The 25,859-nt window shown below is 45.6% G+C and overlaps 1 protein-coding gene across 1 annotated transcript in view; it reads left to right on the top strand.

Moving 5' to 3' along the window:
- MUC2 (mucin 2, oligomeric mucus/gel-forming) overlaps positions 1-25,859 on the top strand; it is a 58,283-nt gene that overhangs the window by 19,950 nt on the left and 12,474 nt on the right. Inside the window, exons 23-44 of the mRNA XM_051621065.1 lie at positions 51-290; positions 1,464-1,620; positions 2,741-2,869; positions 4,615-4,762; positions 5,625-5,668; positions 6,249-6,446; positions 6,840-6,869; positions 7,222-7,716; positions 8,599-8,841; positions 9,262-9,522; positions 10,892-11,347; positions 11,765-12,031; positions 12,453-12,719; positions 13,140-13,167; positions 13,357-13,406; positions 13,827-14,093; positions 14,514-14,780; positions 16,150-16,605; positions 17,023-17,289; positions 18,659-19,114; positions 19,532-19,987; positions 22,618-25,100. Coding sequence (XP_051477025.1) covers positions 51-290; positions 1,464-1,620; positions 2,741-2,869; positions 4,615-4,762; positions 5,625-5,668; positions 6,249-6,446; positions 6,840-6,869; positions 7,222-7,716; positions 8,599-8,841; positions 9,262-9,522; positions 10,892-11,347; positions 11,765-12,031; positions 12,453-12,719; positions 13,140-13,167; positions 13,357-13,406; positions 13,827-14,093; positions 14,514-14,780; positions 16,150-16,605; positions 17,023-17,289; positions 18,659-19,114; positions 19,532-19,987; positions 22,618-25,100 — 7,665 coding nt within the window. The remainder of the gene's footprint in view (positions 1-50; positions 291-1,463; positions 1,621-2,740; positions 2,870-4,614; positions 4,763-5,624; positions 5,669-6,248; positions 6,447-6,839; positions 6,870-7,221; positions 7,717-8,598; positions 8,842-9,261; positions 9,523-10,891; positions 11,348-11,764; positions 12,032-12,452; positions 12,720-13,139; positions 13,168-13,356; positions 13,407-13,826; positions 14,094-14,513; positions 14,781-16,149; positions 16,606-17,022; positions 17,290-18,658; positions 19,115-19,531; positions 19,988-22,617; positions 25,101-25,859) is intronic.

Genomic DNA, 25,859 nt, shown 5'->3' with positions numbered 1-25,859 from the left:
ACTTCTATTACAGATTTAAAAGCTGTGGATATGATAATTTTCTTTTCCAGGGCAAAGTGTGTGGTCTGTGTGGTAACTTTGATGACAAGTCTAACAATGACTTTACACTAAGAAATGGGCTGCAGGAAACTAATGCTCTGAAGTTTGGAAATTCCTGGAAGCAATCTTCCATGTGCCCAGATGTCACACAAGAGATTATGCCCTGTGACATGAAACCTCATCGGAAGTCCTGGGCAGAGAAAGAATGCAGCATCATCCGGAGTGAAATCTTTCAAATTTGTCACTCAAAGGTTTGTAGACGTCACTAAGTGATGGGGCAGCACAGTGCATTTCTGTTACTGCAGAAGCAGAGGGATTATCAGAAGTGACTGGAGATGTTTAAATAGAGTAATCTTCAATTGAGTCTTCAGTACAGGTGTTGGCACAATTCAACTAGCCTTAGTTGAAGTAGCTTGAGTATCTGTGACAGTGGGACTCTTGCAATAGTGGTGCCAGTCCCCACTGTACAAGCCCATAGTACACTGTTAGTGGTGTGTAAGTTAGCTTGATAAATGCATCCTTAATAAGTCTGTGTGTACTGCAGTTGCACCGTCTCTTGTTGAGAGACTGTCAATGCTATAAGTTCTGAAAGGCCTTGCAATCATCAGACCTGTCTTCTGACAGAAATTCATACTATATTTGAGAGGTGGTTGCTGAAGAGATCACTGTTCCTTGTAATATTTATTCAGCCCACAGAAGGGATCTTCTTGGAAATTAATGACATGGCGCAATTTAGACAGGCTTAGCTATTAGTACTGTGCCTCTGAATTGTCATAGCATACACCTGCAGCTTTCAGAACACAGTTGACATAGATCACTCATCTCTGTTTCATTTCTCTTTCCTGAAGTATGGTAGTATCAACAACAACTTGTTCTTAACTCACAGTATAAAAGTCACACAGAATCATCATTTTAGCTAACTTCATATGTTTCTATGTTGATTCCTTCAGCAGCCAAAATCCAGTCTAAGTTTATCCTATTGTCCCAAGCAAAAAAGGGGATAAACTTCAAAAACTGGCAAGCACAAAATTATCTGCTTTATTTTTGCTGTGAAGTGCAGTCTTTCTGGTATTGCTCACCACTTGGTTGACAAAGCTTGCTGGAAGATGAGTTCTTTGGCATCAGTCCAACTTGGTTTTGAGAGCAGTGAAATGGAACTCTTGTTAGAAAATGTGGGCACTGCTAATTTTTATTTTTTTTTTCCCCTGTCATAGCAAATTGTGAAGGTGTTGCATTACTTTAAGTCTATTATTATCCATAAGACATTACACAGCTTCAAACCTATAGTGTTTGAGATTTGTTAATTCTTAGAAACAGTCTCATTCCTGCCCACTTCAATTTCCATATCTCAAGAGATCTCTCAAGCTTACTTGTTTGAAAACACATTTGGAGATGAATTGTGGCATCATTTATTTTCCCAACAGGTGGATCCAACTCCTTTCTATGAAGCTTGTGTTCATGATGCTTGTTCTTGTGATAGTGGTGGGGATTGTGAGTGCTTCTGTTCTGCAGTTGCTGCATATGCTCAAGAATGTACCAAGGCTCAGGCCTGTGTTTTCTGGAGAACTCCTGACATATGCCGTGAGTAACACCTAAGCACAACAGTGTATTTCTGTCTTCTGTCAGAAAGCCTGTCAAATCATTAAACCTATCACTGCAAGGTCACACAGGCTATGCAATGCAGTTTTGGGTTTTTTTGCAGAATATAAACAAACAGAGCTAGTAAATTTCTGTGTTTCTATTGTCTTTTATTTAGCCTGGCTTTTTCCTTTTCCTTTTCCTTTTTCTTTTCCTTTTCCTTTTCCTTTTCCTCTTTCTTTCTCTCTTTTCCATTTCCTTCTCTTCTCTTCTGTCTTCTCCCTTCTCTCTTTCCTCTTCTCCCCTCTCTCTTCTCCCTTCTCTCTTCTCTCTTTTCCTCTTTTCTCTTTTCATTTTCACTTTTCATTTTATGTTTTCTTTATTACATTCTATTTTTTAAAATATATTAAGTCTAAGTTTCAAGTCATCCTTCGGTTTTGCTTGGTAATTTGTGAACTGCAACTCCTGTCTTTTTCCTTTCTCATTTTTCAAATTATTCAGAATTTGATTTTAGCAAAACTATACAGAAACACTCCTGTGTAGATGAACCTAATCAGTATTAGGTATATTAAGCAGTGTCCATTAATAGTGCTAATGTTCCAAAAAGAGCTCAAAACTAAATTTTGAGATTCTAAGTGGCAGGAATGTAAAATTTTTTAATTTAAAAAAAACATTCTGGTTTGGTATGAAGGCTAGTCACAGTTTTTAAGTGTAAGAAATCAGTGAAACGGAAATTGTAGTTTTAGTCAGCTCCTTCCTCTGTCCATAATCTGCAAGAGGTTTTAAAAGTTTGCTAGTAGCTATGGAAGAAAAATACTCCCAGAAATTAACCATTCATTTAAATTTAAAATCAACACTAATTCTTTTTGTGTGTGTGTGTGATTTGAATCAAACATTTTTACTCTGTGGCTTGAGTGCTTAATACGAAAATCTCGGGCCCCAGAGTTTTGACCCCACATTTTTAGGTATGCTATGTTTAAGTATAGTAAAAGAAAGTCCAGGTCTTATACTTCAAGAGAAATTTTGCTGTTTTGAATGTATTTAGCTGTTACCCTCTAAGACCTGATCACAGCTATGATCTTGCTACTGGGTTCTTAATCAGCTTATCTTTTTTTCTCATCAGCGATATTTTGTGACTACTACAACCCTCGTAATGAGTGTGACTGGCACTATGAGCCTTGTGGCAGTAATGTCATGACCTGCAGGATGATTAATAATGTCAGTACCAACTTTACAGTACCATACCTAGAAGGTAATAAATTCCTTCCCATTTTTATGTTCTATTTCATATAACTTTGTGAAAGTATCATTTAAACAATATGAAATAGTAAATCAGCTTTGTTCCTAAATCTGTTATGTTTAATTTGTCTTCAGTTTTATATATATATGTATATATATATATGTCTCCTATAATGTAATTAATTACTTATTAACATCAGTGGGTGGTAGTTATATTGCTGTCAGCCACGAAACTAGGTCTCTGCTTGGATAATATCTTGAAACATTCAAGATTATGACACCATTGTTATTTTGCATCCCATGCTAAAGGACATTTCAAGAGAAGGAAAACATTTTATATGACAAAAAAAGCAAGTTACTGGTAGTTGTGGGTTTATAATTCTTTATGCATCAGATCTATCTTTACTTTATTACATTAAAAACATTGTCAGTGGGCTACTGAGGGTCTTCGTCATTTTTGTTTGCATTTAAGAGTAAGGTGTGTGACTAAACCAAATTATTTTGCATTCCATCACACTTAGAGGATGCACAAGACATTTAAATTCTATTGAACACCTCAAAGTATGTGTAGAGATGTGATATTAGTAGATGAAAGTCCTCATGCTTGATAACTGAAAAGGATTTTCACATTATGGGGATTGCAATGATCCAAGAATGCAAATGTCTTGAAAAATATCTCCTGTTTTACCACATGATGAATTTGGAGAAAACAGCCATGGCTTTGGACTCAGTCCCTTTGGTCTGAACAGGAAACAGTTATGTCCAGTTTAGGGACTGGAAAGAACTGCCCAGACTTGGACTTTGCTGTTTTAGTGCTTGCACTGCTGGTAAAAGTAAAAAAAAATCTAGCCAAAATATATATTAAAAAATATTAAAAGTTAACTCTGTGTTTTGAAATAGATTGTCTTAGATTGTTAGAAAAATTTGGGAAGTGTTAGAAGGCAGCTTATTATATATCCAATTATCTTTCTTAATCAGTTTTTAGAACACACTTCTGCTAGAACATCTTTAGTACAGTCCGAAAGTGTGAAGCAACTGTTAACTGCTAGTTAATTACATAGTCATTCAGTTTATAGGCTATTTTGTACTCCAGTACAGTACAAAGCAGATGTTAGGTAATTAATAATTAGATTTTATGAGAGTTTTTTTGGAAGCAAGACACAATAATTTAAAAAAAATGCATTTACATGAAAAATACAATGAGAATAGACAGACAGTCCCTTGCAGGTGGGGTTTGGGTCACTGGCCAAGGGTACAGAAAAATGCAGATACATTGTCTGTTGGTGTGGAGATACTTGGTTTATTAACGGCACATAAACAAGGTCTAATGTTCCAATAAATGTAGTGAAAAATGTTTCTTGATGAATCCACTACCATATTCTTCACAAAAGTGTTATTGATATAGTGATCACATTTCAATATATGTAGAAAAATCAGGATGTTTCTTTGTCTTAAAATTACTAGCTGCCCATAGAAATGAATATAAATTCAGATTTTCTCAAATATTTTGAACCAGGAAAAAACAACAATTTTTATGATTAGAGTCTAAATTAATCCTCCTCATTCCAGTAGTATCAGTGAGAATTGTGTAAGTCTTTTTGATAGACTGTCCAAGGATTAATGTGAATTAGAAAACTGCAATTTCTTTCACTCTACTTGGTTTAGTGAGAATAATTTATCTTCAGAAAGTATCCTATCCATGAGTTAACTATACTTTTCTTCATCCTGTATGTATCCTGATCTACTTGTCATCAACAGGTTGCTACCCCAGATGCCCTGAGGACAAGCCTATTTATAATGAAGAGACAAAGGAATGTGTGACTGAAGATAAATGTTGGTGTTACATCAATGGAACTTCTGTTCCCCCTGGGAGTGAAATACCCACAGAAGAGAACTGTACAAAATGGTATATAAAAAATGCAAAACCATTTTCAGTAATTCAGGGGAAAAAAATATCTGCTGAGCTTCTCATTTATTTTACTGGTCCTCAAGCAACTTCACCCAAAGAGCTGGTATATTCTAGCATCTATCTATACATATCTGAGGAACAATACCATTTATTCCAGTTGGGCTTTAAACACAAAAAATTCTGCACTTACAATTTATATATAGTTTCTAAATTTTTCATTAATAACTTTCTGTACCCATAATAATTCAGATTTCAGGTTGATAGTGTCATTCTAATACGTCTATTGGCAAATTCACTAAATATACACTTCAAATTATCATAAATTATTTAATGCCACAAAACCTGGGTGTGTTGCTAGAACAACTTTTTGATTCTTGTGCCTTTTTGGGAAATGATTAGTTACTCTGCCCTGCATTCTCACTTAAAACTAGGACTTCAAAATCACTGTAATCCAAAATGATCTACACCAGCCCTGAGATAGCTGAATACTAACTGCTCATTCCTAGAGCCTTACTAATGATAGCACTGACATCTATGACTCTACACAGTGACAAAAGACCCCCTGATTTAGACCACTGCTTTAAAAAACAGTTCTTACTATTGCACAATTGCAGCTTGCCACACAAAGCAGTTCTTCATCATTTAAATACTGAAAAAATGAAAGGCATGATTAAATGAAATAATGCAAGAGTCAATGAAAAAATGACCGGCAATACTGGAAAATATTACACCCCAAAAAACCCCATGGGTTATGCATGAAGAACAAGTAACAAATTTCTATGTTTCTGTGCTCTTGGCTCTGCTAACAAGTATCATAAAACATCTGCAATATTTTCATTTTTGCAAATTTTGCTTTTAGTGTCTGTGAACCCTCAGGATCCATAAACTGTACACCAGTCCCAGGTAAATTACGTTCGGTTGTTTTTACAAATAAAAAGAAAAAAAGTGCATAGATCTGCTATGTGTGTCTCTACAACAGACTTAGTACTGGTTTGGAATAATTCTTTCTAATGCTAGGTAAGTTTTTTGGCCAAAGAAAACTGGGCAGCACTTTTGTTGAACCTTGGTGTTAGTACTTCTTGTTCACCCTCTTTCTCATATTGTTTTATTCTTTCTCCCTTTGTCCCATATCCAGACTAATGGATTTCATTACAAGAGTTTGCACTTCCAGAAAATACAGTATTATAGAAAAGTATCAGATAGTAAATTGCAGTTGTTATTTCTCTCAGAATATTTTAAAAGTTTGTTTGTAAGTCTGTTCTACCAAGAATTTTATTAAGGACTTTATTAGTTGTGTTTTAATGTTACTTTAAATATAAATTCCTTTAAAGACAAATTAACGTGATGTACTAGATCTCAGTTTCAGGTAGGACTCCGAAAGGAGCATGCATTACTCACTTAAATGCTTACTTGTTTATACGTATTTTGCCTTTATCTCTTACATGGTAGTAGAAAAATTGCAAAGTGAGGCTCTTTCTTGCAGGATGTCCTTGTGTCATCAATGGAACAAGTTATGAAGTGGGTGACATCGTGGCACAAATACAGGATGGCGACATATGTAAAACATATATTTGTGCAGAAAATGGTTCTATAATTCCTGGAGATACTTATCTTTGTCCAACATCTGCTTCACCTACAACCATTTCAACCTCTTCTCCTACCAGTACTCTTACCGTCACAGGTAAACCTTCAACTGAGATGCATATCTAAAAAAATATTTTCTTTAAGGAAAATGCTTTAAACATAGAATGTGCAAATATGTGGGCTTATAGCTGACACAGATATCTATTGCACAGATAGATCAATACTTACGAATATTTTTATCATAGTACACTAAGAAAGATTTTTAGCACCTTGATTTGCTTCTCATGGAAGAAATTGTAACTACAAATTTATGGGGTACATTCCTAATACCGAAAAATATGTTAGCATCTCAATATCCTGCTGGGACAGTAGAAATTGTCTCAGTAATCTCCATTAAAAAAACATAATTAGGATATTTAAAACTACAATTATGTTTTTTCTAAGGCTTGCAGATGATAGAGTAATCTTTCTTTTTTTTTTTCTATTTCAGTTACCACTACAAGCCCTCCAGTAACTACAAGTAAGTTTTAAATAGAAAACTAATTTATTCAAAATGTCAAAGGAACACTTAAAGGAAGAGTAAATTAAAGGCAGCCACTACAGAAAAATATTTTTAGAACAAAAATAAGTATTTTTTAATTGTAAAAAAAGTGATAAGTATAGACAGAAGAAAAACCTTTAAAGGCTTCAGATGGATTATTTTATTTTTATATGAAGCTTTCTGTAGAACTCGTTTTAGAACTATTTTCTCCTGGCAAAATGAAAAGTTGCAACAATGTATTGCTCCAGTCCTTAATGGAATAGAATACAAAATTAACCTTCTCAGGAGGTTCTTGTAAGCTCAGATGCTGAATCTCTGTCTTTTCTTGCAGCTCCATGCTTTGGATTAATCTGCAATTGGACTGAGTGGTTTGATGTTAGTAAACCTGATGAAGATGGTGGTGACTATGAAACCTATGATGCAATAAGAAAAGAACATGGAAACAAAATATGTGAAGTTCCTGAAAAAATTGAATGCAGGGCTAAAGATATACCAAACATGAGTTTAGAGGAACTTGGCCAGAAAGTAGAGTGTAATGTAACATATGGACTAATCTGTAAAAATGAGGAGCAAGATCCAAATATGTGGCAACTTTGCTATAATTATGAAATCAGGGTAAACTGTTGTGAGTGGCATGAAATTCCTTGTGAGCCTCCATATACACCGAGTTCAACACCAATTACAACTTCAGTCACAACGAGTACAACAGTACCCACCACCACTACAACCAGGAAGCCAGCAATTACCACCACAACCATGCCCACTCCAACCACCACAAGCGAATTCACACCACCAGTCACCACCCCAGTAACTTCAACCTCTTCAGGTATATAGCAGACCAATACTCTATGCTCTTGCTTTGCCATAGGAGAAACAAAGGGCTGTTGTCTGCCAAAGGCATGTCATCTCCATAGCAGACACTGAGCTGATAGAAAATTTTACTTATGATGGTCTGGAGTTCTATCTTTCTGCTGGAGAGAAGATTCCCAGAAGGACCCATTCTACAGGATCAGAGTAGGCCTTGATTTAAAGTACCATCATTTTAGGCACTGCCAGTTTGGGGCTGTGCAGAATTTCTTCCCATTCTCCTCCTGTTTCCCTCTGTCCATGCTAACACTTGCCTGTGGTTATAGATCTAGGAAAGATGGATTCCTCTGGAAGACTTTCAGGAACAGTTTCACTCCACAGGCTGCCACTTTCTGTGAACTGCCATCCTTAGCTGCTGAGACCCACTAAGTACTACTCTGTGAACCTCTTCATCAGGCTGATATTGCACCACAGAGAAATTACATTGCAATCATACACAAACATATTCCTGTGCACACTTCCTTCCCAAACCACAGCTTGCCATCTCGGTTCTTAATCCATGAGATAGTAAGGTGTTCCAAGTAATAAAGCACAGACAGAAAGCTCACTCCTCCTCATCCCTTACCCATTGGCAGGTATATTTGATTTAGTGAGAGGCACATTACAGCAACAACACTAGTGTCTTTCTTGGGAAATGACTGTCATGATCCTGTCTGTGCACTGAGTTGAAGCGAGCCTGTTTGCTGGGGCCAGAAATGAAGGCCTAATGATATGGGCCTTTACAGCGTTAAGAGATGGGCTGAGCAGCTGCCTAAAGCTTAACTTCTCTTTAATGCATATTCTGTTCCACTCATTGAACATCAGACTTTGCCCCTTATCTCTGTCTTACTGTTTCTAATAGCTATGCCACTGTCCACAACAACAACAGCGTCCTCTCCACCGGTGCAAACAACCACTGCCCCGCCAACACCATCAAAGACTCCCAGCAGCCCCACCACAACACCTCCTGGCAGCACCACCAGCACAACCACAACGACCCCAGGAACGACCCAGGAAACAACAACTGGCACAGCACCACCCACCACCACTACCAGAAGCACATCCAAGCCCATACCAACCTACACCACGACTGTACCACCTTCAGGTACTTGTCTGGTCCGTGCTCTCTTGTGTTGCCTTCATGTGGGAGGATTGAAGGTCTGTGAACACCTTAATTTCTGCCTTCTGCATGGGGTAAGGGTTGGGAGTAATTGCTGCACGTTCCCCGAAACGGCGTGTGCCCAAAGCTGGCCCTCAGGCTGGGTGCTTCAGAAGTGAGGAGCGTTTCTGGGTCCTATGTAGAAGCCCTTGTGTTTCATGACCCAACAGGGCTCTGAGGAGGTTTTTTGTTGTGGTGTCTTGCCTCTACTTAGACAGATAGTGATCTGGCAGGAAATCTTCTTTTGCTGCTGTTGCATATTTTCCTCCAGCTGGGGAGAATTAACTCAGTGAAAACCCTGGTGTGCAATGAGAGTGGGGCTTGGTTTTGTGACACTGTCTTCTCTGTTCCTGCTGATTCTAACAGCCCCACCATCACCCACTACAACCACAGTGTCCTCTTCACCTGTATCAACCACGACTGTCCCGCCAACACCATCAAAGACTCCCAGCAGCCCCACCACCATGCCTCCTAGTGGTGCCACCACAACGACTCCTGGCACCACCACCAGCACAACCACAACAACCACAGGAACCACCCTGGAGACAACAACTGGCACAGCACCACCCACCGCAACCTCTGAAAGCACATCCACGCCCACACCAACCTACTCCACGTCACCTTCAGGTACTTTTCTGGTCCTGCTCTCTTGTGTTGCCTTCGTGTGGGAGGATTGAAGGTCTGTGAGCACCTTAATTTCTGCCTTCTGTATGGGATAAGGGTTGGGAGTAATTGTTGCGCATTCCCTGAAACGGCGTGTGCCCAAAGCTGGCCCTCAGGCTGGGTGCTTCAGAAGTGAGGAGAGTGTGGGTGTCCTGGGCAGGAGAGGTGCTTGTGTTTCATGACCCAACAGGGCTCTGAGGAGGTTTTTCATCCTGGTGTCTCAGCTCTATTTAGACAGATACTGATCTGACAGGAAGTCTTGTATATGTATTGGAAGGCCCTGGTGAGGTCTCCCTGGAGCCTTCTCTTCTGCTGGCTTGACAACCCCAACCCTCCCAATTTCTCTTCGTGGGGAGGGTGGTCCATCCTCTGATCACTTTTGTAGGCTTCCTCTGGGCCTGCTCCAACGGTTGCATGTCTTCCTTGTCCTGGGGACCCCAGAGCTGGATGTAGTTAGTATTCCAGGTGGCATCACAGGAGTGTGGAGTAGAGTGGGTCCTGTACTGAGCTGTCTGGTTAGGAGGAACAGTGTGCAGCATGTTTCTGGCTCTCGGTTTCATTCCTTTGATTATGGGGAACATTCCAAGATTTTTTCATCCTGGCACCTCTGCCCAAGGACAGAGCTGTGCAGACTCCTTTCCCCTTCTTCTCTTCTGTTGCCTCTGCAGCCAACGCTGACACTCACCTGCAGTTCCAGTTGTAGGAAGCTTTGAGTTTTTTCTCTGCCAGGGTTTGCGGAAATGTTTCTGACTGTCGGTTGGCCTTTGCTGCAGACCAAAGCTCTGGGCAGCTCATCTCTCCGAGTGTTCCCTTGAGCACTGTTTCCCAGCTGCCCACAAGCTTCTGCAAAGCAAGCTGATGTTCTGGCAGCAGTGTGTGTCCTGTGCCTGCTTCCTGTGTGGTCACACCCCTTCCTGGTGTTTGGTTTCTTCCTGAGATAGTGAGGTGGTGTGTGTGGCACAAGGAGGTGAGAGAGTGGCAGGGGTCCTTGCTTAGTCCTGCTCCACCTCATGTGTTGCCCTTATGTGAGTGTTTTTTGCATACGAGAAGCTGGTACAGCATTGTGCCCTAGCTGCGAGGGGATGACCTGCACAGCTCAGCAGTAAATGTATCTGATTTGGCCCTAGTTTGCTTTATAGGCCCCAGAAGGGGAGGCTGGCCAACAGCAGGGAGCTTTGTTGTGGCCAGGGTTGGCTGAGAGGTGTAGCAGTGACCAAGGGCCACCCCTTTGTGCAGTGGACACCCAGAGCACCACCTGCGACTGTGCTGGTGCCCTGGTTTGCTGTCTCTGTTCTTGCTGGTTTTGAGTGTTCCTTTTGATGATTTCCCACAGGAGGACCGTGTGACTGCATCTGGACAGACTGGATTGATGTGAGTTACCCTGACAGTTCTGACAGAAACAGTGGTGACTACGAAACCTTCGAGAATATTAAGAAGAGCAACTCCTCCTGGCTCTGTGAAAGAATTGAGAATATTTCATGCAGAGCAACAAAATTCCCTGACATTCCCATTGCAGACTTAGGGCAGAAGGTGGAATGCAGTGTAAACACAGGGCTCATCTGTAACAACAGAGATCAGCAGATAGGAGGTATAATACCAATGCCAGTCTGCCTCAACTACGAGATCAGTGTCTGCTGTGTCCCCAACATACCAGAGTGTATTCCCACACCCACCACCACCACAGTGCCCCCTGGGACCACCCTGGAGACACCAACTGGCACAGCACCACCCACCGCAACCTCTGAAAGCACATCCACGCCCACACCAACCTACTCCACGTCACCTTCAGGTACTTGTCTGGTCTGTGCTCTCATGTGTTGCTTTCATGTGGGAGGATTGAAGGTCTGTGAGAACCTTAATTTCTGCCTTCTGTATGGGGTAAGGGTTGGGAGTAATTGCTGCACGTTCCCCAAAACGGTGTGTGCCCAAAGCCGGCCCTCAGGCTGGCTGCTTCAGAAGTGAGGAGGGTGTGTGGGTCCTGTGTAGAAGTCCGTGTGTTTCATGACCCAACAGGGCTCTGAGGAGGTTTTTTGTTGTGGTGTCTTGCCTCTACTTAGACAGATAGTGATCTGGCAGGAAATCTTTTGCTGCTGTTGCATATTGTCCTCCAGCTCGGGAGAATTAACTCAGTGAAAACCATGGTGTGCAATGAGAGTGGGGCATGGTTTCGTGACACTGTCTTCTCTGTTCCTGCTGATTCTAACAGCCCCACCATCACCCTCTACAACCACAGTGTCCTCTCCACCTGTATCAACCACGCCTGTCCCGCCAACACCATCAAAGGCTCCCAGCAGCCCCACCACCATGCCTCCTGGTGGTGCCACCACAACGCCTTCTGGCACCACCACCAGCACAACCACAACGACCCCAGGAACGACCCAGGAAACAATAACTGGCACAGCACCACCCACCACCACTACCAGAAGCACATCCAAGCCCATACCAACCTACACCACGACTGTACCACCTTCAGGTACTTGTCTGGTCCGTGCTCTCTTGTGTTGCCTTCATGTGGGAGGATTGAAGGTCTGTGAACACCTTAATTTCTGCCTTCTGCATGGGGTAAGGGTTGGGAGTAATTGCTGCACGTTCCCCAAAACGGCGTGTGCCCAAAGCTGGCCCTCAGGCTGGCTGCTTCAGAAGTGAGGACCGTTTCTGGGTCCTATGTAGAAGTCCTTGTGTTTCATGACCCAACAGGGCTCTGAGGAGATTTTTTTATCCTGGTGTCTTGCCTCTACTTAGACAGATAGTGATCTGGCAAGAAGTCTTGTTTTTCTGCTGTTGGATGTCATCCTCCAGCTGGAGAGAGTGAACTCAATGGGAACCAAGGCGTCCACTGAGAGTGGGGCTTGGTTTTGTGACACTGTCTTCTCTGTTTCTGCTGATTCTAACAGCCCCACCATCACCCTCTACAACCACAGTGTCCTCTCCACCTGTATCAACCACGCCTGTCCCGCCAACACCATCAAAGACTCCCAGCAGCCCCACCACCATGCCTCCTAGTGGTGCCACCACAACGACTCCTGGCACCACCACCAGCACAACCACAACAACTTCAGGAACCACCCGGGAAACAACAACTGGCACAGCACCACCCACCACCACTACCAGAAGCACATCCAAGCCCATACCAACCTACACCACGACTGTACCACCTTCAGGTACTTGTCTGGTCTGTGCTCTCATGTGTTGCTTTCATGTGGGAGGACTGAAGGTCTGTGAGCACCTTAATTTCTGCCTTCTGCATGGGGTAAGGGTTGGGAGTAATTGCTGCACGTTCCCTGAAACGGTGTGTGCCCAAAGCTGGCCCTCAGGCTGGCTGCTTCAGAAGTGAGGAGGATGTGTGGGTCCTGTGTAGAAGTCCGTGTGTTTCATGACCCAACAGGGCTCTGAGGAGGTTTTTTGTTGTGGTGTCTTGCCTCTACTTAGACAGATAGTGATCTGGCAGGAAATCTTCTTTTGCTGCTGTTGCATATTGTCCTCCAGCTAGGGAGAATTAACTCAGTGAAAACCATGGTGTGCAATGAGAGTGGGGCATGGTTTTGTGACACTGTCTTCTCTGTTTCTGCTGATTCTAACAGCTCCACCATCACCCTCTACAACCACAGTGTCCTCTCCACCTGTATCAACCACGCCTGTCCCGCCAACACCATCAAAGACTCCCAGCAGCCCCACCACCATGCCTCCTAGTGGTGCCACCACAACGACTCCTGGCACCACCACCAGCACAACCACAACAACTTCAGGAACCACCCGGGAAACAACAACTGGCACAGCACCACCCACCACCACTACCAGAAGCACATCCAAGCCCATACCAACCTACACCACGACTGTACCACCTTCAGGTACTTGTCTGGTCTGTGCTCTCATGTGTTGCTTTCATGTGGGAGGACTGAAGGTCTGTGAGCACCTTAATTTCTGCCTTCTGCATGGGGTAAGGGTTGGGAGTAATTGCTGCACGTTCCCTGAAACGGTGTGTGCCCAAAGCTGGCCCTCAGGCTGGCTGCTTCAGAAGTGAGGAGGATGTGTGGGTCCTGTGTAGAAGTCCGTGTGTTTCATGACCCAACAGGGCTCTGAGGAGGTTTTTTGTTGTGGTGTCTTGCCTCTACTTAGACAGATAGTGATCTGGCAGGAAATCTTCTTTTGCTGCTGTTGCATATTGTCCTCCAGCTAGGGAGAATTAACTCAGTGAAAACCATGGTGTGCAATGAGAGTGGGGCATGGTTTTGTGACACTGTCTTCTCTGTTTCTGCTGATTCTAACAGCTCCACCATCACCCTCTACAACCACAGTGTCCTCTCCACCTGTATCAACCACGCCTGTCCCGCCAACACCATCAAAGACTCCCAGCAGCCCCACCACCATGCCTCCTAGTGGTGCCACCACAACGACTCCTGGCACCACCACCAGCACAACCACAACAACTTCAGGAACCACCCGGGAAACAACAACTGGCACAGCACCACCCACCACCACTACCAGAAGCACATCCAAGCCCATACCAACCTACACCACGACTGTATCACCTTCAGGTACTTGTCTGGTCTGTGCTCTCATGTGTTGCTTTCATGTGGGAGGACTGAAGGTCTGTGAGCACCTTAATTTCTGCCTTCTGCATGGGGTAAGGGTTGGGAGTAATTGCTGCACGTTCCCTGAAACGGTGTGTGCCCAAAGCTGGCCCTCAGGCTGGCTGCTTCAGAAGTGAGGAGGATGTGTGGGTCCTGTGTAGAAGTCCGTGTGTTTCATGACCCAACAGGGCTCTGAGGAGGTTTTTTGTTGTGGTGTCTTGCCTCTACTTAGACAGATAGTGATCTGGCAGGAAATCTTCTTTTGCTGCTGTTGCATATTGTCCTCCAGCTAGGGAGAATTAACTCAGTGAAAACCATGGTGTGCAATGAGAGTGGGGCATGGTTTTGTGACACTGTCTTCTCTGTTTCTGCTGATTCTAACAGCTCCACCATCACCCTCTACAACCACAGTGTCCTCTCCACCTGTATCAACCACGCCTGTCCCGCCAACACCATCAAAGACTCCCAGCAGCCCCACCACCATGCCTCCTAGTGGTGCCACCACAACGACTCCTGGCACCACCACCAGCACAACCACAACAACTTCAGGAACCACCCGGGAAACAACAACTGGCACAGCACCACCCACCACCACTACCAGAAGCACATCCAAGCCCATACCAACCTACACCACGACTGTACCACCTTCAGGTACTTGTCTGGTCCTGCTCTCTTGTGTTGCCTTCGTGTGGGAGGATTGAAGGTCTGTGAGCACCTTAATTTCTGCCTTCTGTATGGGATAAGGGTTGGGAGTAATTGTTGCGCATTCCCTGAAACGGCGTGTGCCCAAAGCTGGCCCTCAGGCTGGGTGCTTCAGAAGTGAGGAGAGTGTGGGTGTCCTGGGCAGGAGAGGTGCTTGTGTTTCATGACCCAACAGGGCTCTGAGGAGGTTTTTCATCCTGGTGTCTCAGCTCTATTTAGACAGATACTGATCTGACAGGAAGTCTTGTATATGTATTGGAAGGCCCTGGTGAGGTCTCCCTGGAGCCTTCTCTTCTGCTGGCTTGACAACCCCAACCCTCCCAATTTCTCTTCGTGGGGAGGGTGGTCCATCCTCTGATCACTTTTGTAGGCTTCCTCTGGGCCTGCTCCAACGGTTGCATGTCTTCCTTGTCCTGGGGACCCCAGAGCTGGATGTAGTTAGTATTCCAGGTGGCATCACAGGAGTGTGGAGTAGAGTGGGTCCTGTACTGAGCTGTCTGGTTAGGAGGAACAGTGTGCAGCATGTTTCTGGCTCTCGGTTTCATTCCTTTGATTATGGGGAACATTCCAAGATTTTTTCATCCTGGCACCTCTGCCCAAGGACAGAGCTGTGCAGACTCCTTTCCCCTTCTTCTCTTCTGTTGCCTCTGCAGCCAACGCTGACACTCACCTGCAGTTCCAGTTGTAGGAAGCTTTGAGTTTTTTCTCTGCCAGGGTTTGCGGAAATGTTTCTGACTGTCGGTTGGCCTTTGCTGCAGACCAAAGCTCTGGGCAGCTCATCTCTCCGAGTGTTCCCTTGAGCACTGTTTCCCAGCTGCCCACAAGCTTCTGCAAAGCAAGCTGATGTTCTGGCAGCAGTGTGTGTCCTGTGCCTGCTTCCTGTGTGGTCACACCCCTTCCTGGTGTTTGGTTTCTTCCTGAGATAGTGAGGTGGTGTGTGTGGCACAAGGAGGTGAGAGAGTGGCAGGGGTCCTTGCTTAGTCCTGCTCCACCTCATGTGTTGCCCTTATGTGAGTGTTTTTTGCATACGAGAAGCTGGTACAGCATTGTGCCCTAGCTGCGAGGGGATGACCTGCACAGCTCAGCAGTAAATGTATCTGATTTGGCCCTAGTTTGCTTTATAGGCCCCAGAAGGGGAGGCTGGCCAACAGCAGGGAGCTTTGTTGTGGCCAGGGTTGGCTGAGAGGTGTAGCAGTGACCAAGGGCCACCCCTTTGTGCAGTGGACACCCAGAGCACCACCTGCGACTGTGCTGGTGCCCTGGTTTGCTGTCTCTGTTCTTGCTGGTTTTGAGTGTTCCTTTTGATGATTTCCCACAGGAGGACCGTGTGACTGCATCTGGACAGACTGGATTGATGTGAGTTACCCTGACAGTTCTGACAGAAACAGTGGTGACTACGAAACCTTCGAGAATATTAAGAAGAGCAACTCCTCCTGGCTCTGTGAAAGAATTGAGAATATTTCATGCAGAGCAACAAAATTCCCTGACATTCCCATTGCAGACTTAGGGCAGAAGGTGGAATGCAGTGTAAACACAGGGCTCATCTGTAACAACAGAGATCAGCAGATAGGAGGTATAATACCAATGCCAGTCTGCCTCAACTACGAGATCAGTGTCTGCTGTGTCCCCAACATACCAGAGTGTATTCCCACACCCACCACCACCACAGTGCCCCCTGGGACCACCCTGGAGACACCAACTGGCACAGCACCACCCACCGCAACCTCTGAAAGCACATCCACGCCCACACCAACCTACTCCACGTCACCTTCAGGTACTTGTCTGGTCTGTGCTCTCATGTGTTGCTTTCATGTGGGAGGATTGAAGGTCTGTGAGAACCTTAATTTCTGCCTTCTGTATGGGGTAAGGGTTGGGAGTAATTGCTGCACGTTCCCCAAAACGGTGTGTGCCCAAAGCCGGCCCTCAGGCTGGCTGCTTCAGAAGTGAGGAGGGTGTGTGGGTCCTGTGTAGAAGTCCGTGTGTTTCATGACCCAACAGGGCTCTGAGGAGGTTTTTTGTTGTGGTGTCTTGCCTCTACTTAGACAGATAGTGATCTGGCAGGAAATCTTTTGCTGCTGTTGCATATTGTCCTCCAGCTCGGGAGAATTAACTCAGTGAAAACCATGGTGTGCAATGAGAGTGGGGCATGGTTTCGTGACACTGTCTTCTCTGTTCCTGCTGATTCTAACAGCCCCACCATCACCCTCTACAACCACAGTGTCCTCTCCACCTGTATCAACCACGCCTGTCCCGCCAACACCATCAAAGACTCCCAGCAGCCCCACCACCATGCCTCCTAGTGGTGCCACCACAACGACTCCTGGCACCACCACCAGCACAACCACAACAACTTCAGGAACCACCCGGGAAACAACAACTGGCACAGCACCACCCACCACCACTACCAGAAGCACATCCAAGCCCATACCAACCTACACCACGACTGTACCACCTTCAGGTACTTGTCTGGTCCTGCTCTCTTGTGTTGCCTTCGTGTGGGAGGATTGAAGGTCTGTGAGCACCTTAATTTCTGCCTTCTGTATGGGATAAGGGTTGGGAGTAATTGTTGCGCATTCCCTGAAACGGCGTGTGCCCAAAGCTGGCCCTCAGGCTGGGTGCTTCAGAAGTGAGGAGAGTGTGGGTGTCCTGGGCAGGAGAGGTGCTTGTGTTTCATGACCCAACAGGGCTCTGAGGAGGTTTTTCATCCTGGTGTCTCAGCTCTATTTAGACAGATACTGATCTGACAGGAAGTCTTGTATATGTATTGGAAGGCCCTGGTGAGGTCTCCCTGGAGCCTTCTCTTCTGCTGGCTTGACAACCCCAACCCTCCCAATTTCTCTTCGTGGGGAGGGTGGTCCATCCTCTGATCACTTTTGTAGGCTTCCTCTGGGCCTGCTCCAACGGTTGCATGTCTTCCTTGTCCTGGGGACCCCAGAGCTGGATGTAGTTAGTATTCCAGGTGGCATCACAGGAGTGTGGAGTAGAGTGGGTCCTGTACTGAGCTGTCTGGTTAGGAGGAACAGTGTGCAGCATGTTTCTGGCTCTCGGTTTCATTCCTTTGATTATGGGGAACATTCCAAGATTTTTTCATCCTGGCACCTCTGCCCAAGGACAGAGCTGTGCAGACTCCTTTCCCCTTCTTCTCTTCTGTTGCCTCTGCAGCCAACGCTGACACTCACCTGCAGTTCCAGTTGTAGGAAGCTTTGAGTTTTTTCTCTGCCAGGGTTTGCGGAAATGTTTCTGACTGTCGGTTGGCCTTTGCTGCAGACCAAAGCTCTGGGCAGCTCATCTCTCCGAGTGTTCCCTTGAGCACTGTTTCCCAGCTGCCCACAAGCTTCTGCAAAGCAAGCTGATGTTCTGGCAGCAGTGTGTGTCCTGTGCCTGCTTCCTGTGTGGTCACACCCCTTCCTGGTGTTTGGTTTCTTCCTGAGATAGTGAGGTGGTGTGTGTGGCACAAGGAGGTGAGAGAGTGGCAGGGGTCCTTGCTTAGTCCTGCTCCACCTCATGTGTTGCCCTTATGTGAGTGTTTTTTGCATACGAGAAGCTGGTACAGCATTGTGCCCTAGCTGCGAGGGGATGACCTGCACAGCTCAGCAGTAAATGTATCTGATTTGGCCCTAGTTTGCTTTATAGGCCCCAGAAGGGGAGGCTGGCCAACAGCAGGGAGCTTTGTTGTGGCCAGGGTTGGCTGAGAGGTGTAGCAGTGACCAAGGGCCACCCCTTTGTGCAGTGGACACCCAGAGCACCACCTGCGACTGTGCTGGTGCCCTGGTTTGCTGTCTCTGTTCTTGCTGGTTTTGAGTGTTCCTTTTGATGATTTCCCACAGGAGGACCGTGTGACTGCATCTGGACAGACTGGATTGATGTGAGTTACCCTGACAGTTCTGACAGAAACAGTGGTGACTACGAAACCTTCGAGAATATTAAGAAGAGCAACTCCTCCTGGCTCTGTGAAAGAATTGAGAATATTTCATGCAGAGCAACAAAATTCCCTGACATTCCCATTGCAGACTTAGGGCAGAAGGTGGAATGCAGTGTAAACACAGGGCTCATCTGTAACAACAGAGATCAGCAGATAGGAGGTATAATACCAATGCCAGTCTGCCTCAACTACGAGATCAGTGTCTGCTGTGTCCCCAACATACCAGAGTGTATTCCCACACCCACCACCACCACAGTGCCCCCTGGGACCACCCTGGAGACACCAACTGGCACAGCACCACCCACCGCAACCTCTGAAAGCACATCCACGCCCACACCAACCTACTCCACGTCACCTTCAGGTACTTGTCTGGTCTGTGCTCTCATGTGTTGCTTTCATGTGGGAGGATTGAAGGTCTGTGAGAACCTTAATTTCTGCCTTCTGTATGGGGTAAGGGTTGGGAGTAATTGCTGCACGTTCCCCAAAACGGTGTGTGCCCAAAGCCGGCCCTCAGGCTGGCTGCTTCAGAAGTGAGGAGGGTGTGTGGGTCCTGTGTAGAAGTCCGTGTGTTTCATGACCCAACAGGGCTCTGAGGAGGTTTTTTGTTGTGGTGTCTTGCCTCTACTTAGACAGATAGTGATCTGGCAGGAAATCTTTTGCTGCTGTTGCATATTGTCCTCCAGCTCGGGAGAATTAACTCAGTGAAAACCATGGTGTGCAATGAGAGTGGGGCATGGTTTCGTGACACTGTCTTCTCTGTTCCTGCTGATTCTAACAGCCCCACCATCACCCTCTACAACCACAGTGTCCTCTCCACCTGTATCAACCACGCCTGTCCCGCCAACACCATCAAAGACTCCCAGCAGCCCCACCACCATGCCTCCTGATGGCTTCACCACAACGCCTCCTGGCACTAGCACCACCACCACCATCACCACAGTGCCTCCCAGCAGCACCCTGGAGACTACAGCAACTGGTACAGCACCACCCTCTACAACTACCACAACCACATCTATGCCCACGCCAACATACACAACTGTATCATCAACACCATCAAAGCCTCCCAGCACCGTCACCACAATGTCTCCCAGCCCAACCACCAGCAGCACCACCAGGAGCACCCAGGAGAGAACAACGACTGTTCCTGGGACAATAGCCCCCACACCAACTACTGAAAGTATTTTCACAGGTATAATCACAAAAACTGCACAGCCTCCAACTTCAGAAGCAATAGGTAATTCTTTGTATTTCTTGTCATTTTTTGCCTTGCTATAGGAGAAATCAAGGTGTTTTGGTAGCAATGTGCCTTAATTTTTGTATTCTGAGGGGGTATAATTTATGTATATTTCCAGAAATACTATAGAATGGTTTGAGTTGGAAGATGCCTTTTTACAGCTCTTGTAGTTCAACTCCCCTGCTGTGGCCAGGAACAGTTTTCACTTCATCAGGTTACTCAGACTTGATTTATTCAACCTGACTTTGAGCACTTTGAATGATTTGGCATCCACATTTCCTCTGGGCAACCTCTTGCATTGTTTCACTACCCACATCATAAAAAATGTCTTCCTTATATCCCATCTTAACATACTCTCAGTATAAAAACATTGCTCTTTGTCCTGTAAATAGAGGTCTTGTTAAAAAGTCTTTATCTTTCTTACAAGTGGCGTTTATGTATTGGAAGACCCTGGTGAGGTCTCCCTGGAGCCTTCTCTTCTGCTGGCTTGACAACCCCAACCCTCCCAATTTCTCTTCATGGGGAGGGTGTTCTATCCTCTGATCACTTTTGTAGGCTTCCTCTGGGCCTGCTCCAACGGTTGCATGTCTTCCTTGTCCTGGGGACCCCAGAGCTGGATGTAGTTAGTATTCCAGGTGGCATCACAGGAGTGTGGAGTAGAGTGGGTCCTGTACTGAGCTGTCTGGTTAGGAGGAACAGTGTGCAGCATGTTTCTGGCTCTCGGTTTCATTCCTTTGATTATGGGGAACATTCCAAGGTTTTTTAGATCCTGGTGGCTCTGCCTAGCTTAGATGGACACTGAACTAATGGGAAGTCTTGCTTTGTCTGAGTGGGGCTTAGTTTTGTGCTTTTGATGTATTTTTCAGACTGTGGGTTACTCCTTGCTGTGTAGCAAAGTTGTGTGCTCTTTGCTTCTCGCAGTATTCCCAAGAGCATTTTTCTTGAGCTTGCCCTGCTGTTTTGGGAAGCAAGCTGAAGTTTTGGCATCATTGTGAGGCCCCCTAATGTCCCAATGAATCTGTGTCTTTTTCAGTATACTATCTGTTCCTGTATTTCCTTTTCAACATGAAGGAGTTTGCCTCTTCTCATTCAAATATGAATTAATTTTAATGGAAAGACTGTCCCTGTGGACTGTGTATGCAGAAGCAGCATACCTTACTGCCTCTTATCCTCCAGCACTAAGACTGTACTCTTAATATGTATGCAGTGCTTCTCTATTAGGTGCCATTCACATCATGCTGGAAAAGTTAAACAGATGGCTATGAGCTGTCTGAGTATTGTGAACATTTTATGACATGCTAATAAAAGCTATTTTAAAGGAGCCTGCATTAGGGCCCTTAATGAAAACTGCTGTGGCCACATGAGAAGGATAAAGCAGTGAAACTGGGGTTCCTAGCATGCCAAAATAGCTTGAAGGTGAGTAGTATAACACTGAGAGTTCGGTATGGAACAGAGATTGCTCCAGGAACTTGTCAGTTTCTGTAGAATGAGATGACTCTGAGCATAATCAATGCTGGTATGAACATGTCACATGAAGTAGCACAGGAAACAGTGGTTTATCCATAGTTTACAGCATGACAGCATGTCCTGGTTTCACTGGGACAGACTCATAGAACAGCCATGGAGGGCAGTCCATTTATCATCCTGAGTCAGCTGGGAGCTGAAGTCATAGAAGCATAGAGTGGTGTAGGTTGGAAGGGACCTTAAAGATCATCTAGTTCCAACATGCCTGCCATGGGCTGGGACACCTTCCACTAGACAGGTTGCTCAAAGTCCTATCAGCCTGACCTTGAACATTTCCAAGGAGGGGGCATCTACATTCTCTGAGAAACCTGTTCCAGTGCCTCACCACCCTCATATGAAGAATTTCTTCTTTATATCTAATCTAAATCTACTCTCCTTCAGCTTAAAATCATTCCCCTTTGTCCTATCACTTCATGTCCTGGTAAAGAGTCCCTCTATAGTCAGGGCAGTTGACCCAAACTGACCAACACTTTCCTTATGATCATTATAAAAGAAGAGATATGCTGAGGGTAGAGAGTTCCATTTCCTGGGGCTCCTCTCTCTTGGCCTATTGCTTTCACTCCTACTCCTGAGGACTGGGCTAAGTAGGAGCTTATATACTTCATGTTGGTCTTTGTTTTAGTTGCCTTATTTTATTAAATCTGTTTATACTTCAGCCCACGGGGCTTCTGTCCTCTTACTCTCCTTCTTCGCTGCAAAGGGGTCATCGGGTGAGAGACCAAACTGCTTTAGCCCAAGATACAGGCTAAACACAGCAATACAGAACCGGAGTTTGCTGACTGACTTAGTGAATTCCCGTGGATTTAGGACTGATGAACTCTTCTCTGCAGAATAAAGTTTCAACATTAAAGAGAGGTGTTCTGTCTGCTATTGATACTTGATAAGCTGTTCAAATCAGTATCTCCCTTGCAAGATGCAGGCTATGTTTTTAAAAATCCCTGTCATGCAAAAGCCAATAATAAAACAGATTCTGTTTTATTCCTATGTAAATAACTTATGCTTAGGTTTATTTAATTTCATTTGCTTATTAGAAAATGAAATTAAGCTAATACAAATGCTATTTCCCTCCTTAAAATAACATACTGTGTTTTCTTCCTGTTTTATAGTGGGTACAACGTCTGAATCAGGAACACCAACAAAGACGAGTACTACAGTTACTCCTTCAGGTCCGCCACTGTCAACAACTAGAACAACAGAAAGTACCATGTCTGTCATAAGTACTACTATTCAAGAGTCAACACCATCAGAATCAACAAGCACAGCGACGGTCAGCACCCCTGGAGTCACTGAATCAGGAACGACCACCACCAAATCCACCACTTCGGGCCCCACACTCTCTCCCCACAGCACCACAAAAGTAACAGAAACACCTACCCAGGAGACCACTACTGCTGGATCTGGGAGCCCTCTGACAGGATCACCTACCACCCCCGTCAGCACCACGATCTCAAGACCATCCTCCACAACATCTACAGCCAGCACTACTGTGTCACCACCATCAGAATCAACAAGCACAGCGACGGTCAGCACCCCTGGAGTCACTGAATCAGGAACGACCACCACCAAATCCACCACTTCGGGCCCCACACTCTCTCCCCACAGCACCACAAAAGTAACAGAAACACCTACCCAGGAGACCACTACTGCTGGATCTGGGAGCCCTCTGACAGGATCACCTACCACCCCCGTCAGCACCACGATCTCAAGACCATCCTCCACAACATCTACAGCCAGCACTACTGTGTCACCACCATCAGAATCAACAAGCACAGCGACGGTCAGCACCCCTGGAGTCACTGAATCAGGAACGACCACCACCAAATCCACCACTTCGGGCCCCACACTCTCTCCCCACAGCACCACAAAAGTAACAGAAACACCTACCCAGGAGACCACTACTGCTGGATCTGGGAGCCCTCTGACAGGATCACCTACCACCCCCGTCAGCACCACGATCTCAAGACCATCCTCCACAACATCTACAGCCAGCACTACTGTGTCACCACCATCAGAATCAACAAGCACAGCGACGGTCAGCACCCCTGGAGTCACTGAATCAGGAACGACCACCACCAAATCCACCACTTCGGGCCCCACACTCTCTCCCCACAGCACCACAAAAGTAACAGAAACACCTACCCAGGAGACCACTACTGCTGGATCTGGGAGCCCTCTGACAGGATCACCTACCACCCCCGTCAGCACCACGATCTCAAGACCATCCTCCACAACATCTACAGCCAGCACTACTGTGTCACCACCATCAGAATCAACAAGCACAGCGACGGTCAGCACCCCTGGAGTCACTGAATCAGGAACGACCACCACCAAATCCACCACTTCGGGCCCCACACTCTCTCCCCACAGCACCACAAAAGTAACAGAAACACCTACCCAGGAGACCACTACTGCTGGATCTGGGAGCCCTCTGACAGGATCACCTACCACCCCCGTCAGCACCACGATCTCAAGACCATCCTCCACAACATCTACAGCCAGCACTACTGTGTCACCACCATCAGAATCAACAAGCACAGCGACGGTCAGCACCCCTGGAGTCACTGAATCAGGAACGACCACCACCAAATCCACCACTTCAGGCCCCACACTCTCTCCCCACAGCACCACAAAAGTAACAGAAACACCTACCCAGGAGACCACTACTGCTGGATCTGGGAGCCCTCTGACAGGATCACCTACCACCCCCGTCAGCACCACGATCTCAAGACCATCCTCCACAACATCTACAGCCAGCACTACTGTGTCACCACCATCAGAATCAACAAGCACAGCGACGGTCAGCACCCCTGGAGTCACTGAATCAGGAACGACCACCACCAAATCCACCACTTCGGGCCCCACACTCTCTCCCCACAGCACCACAAAAGTAACAGAAACACCTACCCAGGAGACCACTACTGCTGGATCTGGGAGCCCTCTGACAGGATCACCTACCACCCCCGTCAGCACCACGATCTCAAGACCATCCTCCACAACATCTACAGCCAGCACTACTGTGTCACCACCATCAGAATCAACAAGCACAGCGACGGTCAGCACCCCTGGAGTCACTGAATCAGGAACGACCACCACCAAATCCACCACTTCGGGCCCCACACTCTCTCCCCACAGCACCACAAAAGTAACAGAAACACCTACCCAGGAGACCACTACTGCTGGATCTGGGAGCCCTCTGACAGGATCACCTACAACCGTTATCAGCATCACAACCTCAGGACCACCCTCCACAACTTCTACAGCCAGCACTACTGTATTATCACCATCAGTATCAACCAGCCCTTTGCCAGTTACCACCTCCGGTACAACTCTAACAGAATCTTTTACTACCACTGCAGGAACAACCTCTAGTAATTTTACCACAATCACTGCAACCACCACCACCTCTGAAATTACTTTTACTACCTCAGCTAGTACTTCTGGGACAACAGCAGCATCAAGTGCAGTCACTACTGCAGGAAGTTCTACGTACAGCACAGTTACTCCAGTCACTGCTTTAAGTTCAACTACAAGTCCACCACCAACCACTCCTGGAAGAAATTGTTCTATTTTACCTAATGAATCTTATGCAGTGAGTAGTTTTCATGAGATTTTTTAGCATTCTGCTTTGGATGGAGACTAAGCACATATTTTCAGTGTTAGTAACATACGGAGTACATCTTAATTGGAGTAGAAAAGTCCATTCTACTGCATTCCATTTTCTTGGGTATCAGCACTACTTCCAATGACACTTGGTTTGATAGCCTGTATACTGCTTTTAGTTCTTCAAGGATAGTTTTTAAAAGGCTTTCTAAAGGATAGGTTTGATGAGGCAACCAAGGGCTAAGTGGTGCTAAACTATCTTTTCTGTTTCTGCTTTTGAATAGGCCCAGAGTGGGAAAAAGCTGTGTGTTTACAGTGAGGCGCAACAAGAAACCATAGGGCTGAACTAGACTGTGTTTGGAATGAGTCATACTTGGTCATTGTCTGTTTTCAGGAGAGAACTGTGAAACATATCAGCACATTCAAATGATCGTGTAATTTGACTTTCTGGAGTTTTTTGGAACCCACAACCTCTGTCACAGACAAGCTAATGTCTTGTACAATTCCAAAGCTTCATCACAGCTTAGATGTCTACCAGCTTTCTCAGTAGATCTGCAAGGATAAAAGTAATGCATGGCTGAAAAATTGGTGGAAGACAGGAAAAATGTATACAATCACAAAGTGTGCTGATGTTCACTGTAGCTTTAGCTGTTAATCTGTTCTAGGCATTCATGGAAGGGGTTTGATCATATATTGGTCACTGATATTGATTGATGTCTTTCACTGTTGACTAGAGAGAGAATCTAGG

The sequence above is a fragment of the Apus apus genome, chromosome 5 (genome assembly GCF_020740795.1).
Source record: "Apus apus isolate bApuApu2 chromosome 5, bApuApu2.pri.cur, whole genome shotgun sequence".
Lineage (NCBI taxonomy): Eukaryota > Metazoa > Chordata > Aves > Apodiformes > Apodidae > Apus > Apus apus.
The sequence above is the reverse complement of the archived record's forward strand: the minus strand, read 5'-3'. Positions and strand labels throughout refer to the sequence as shown.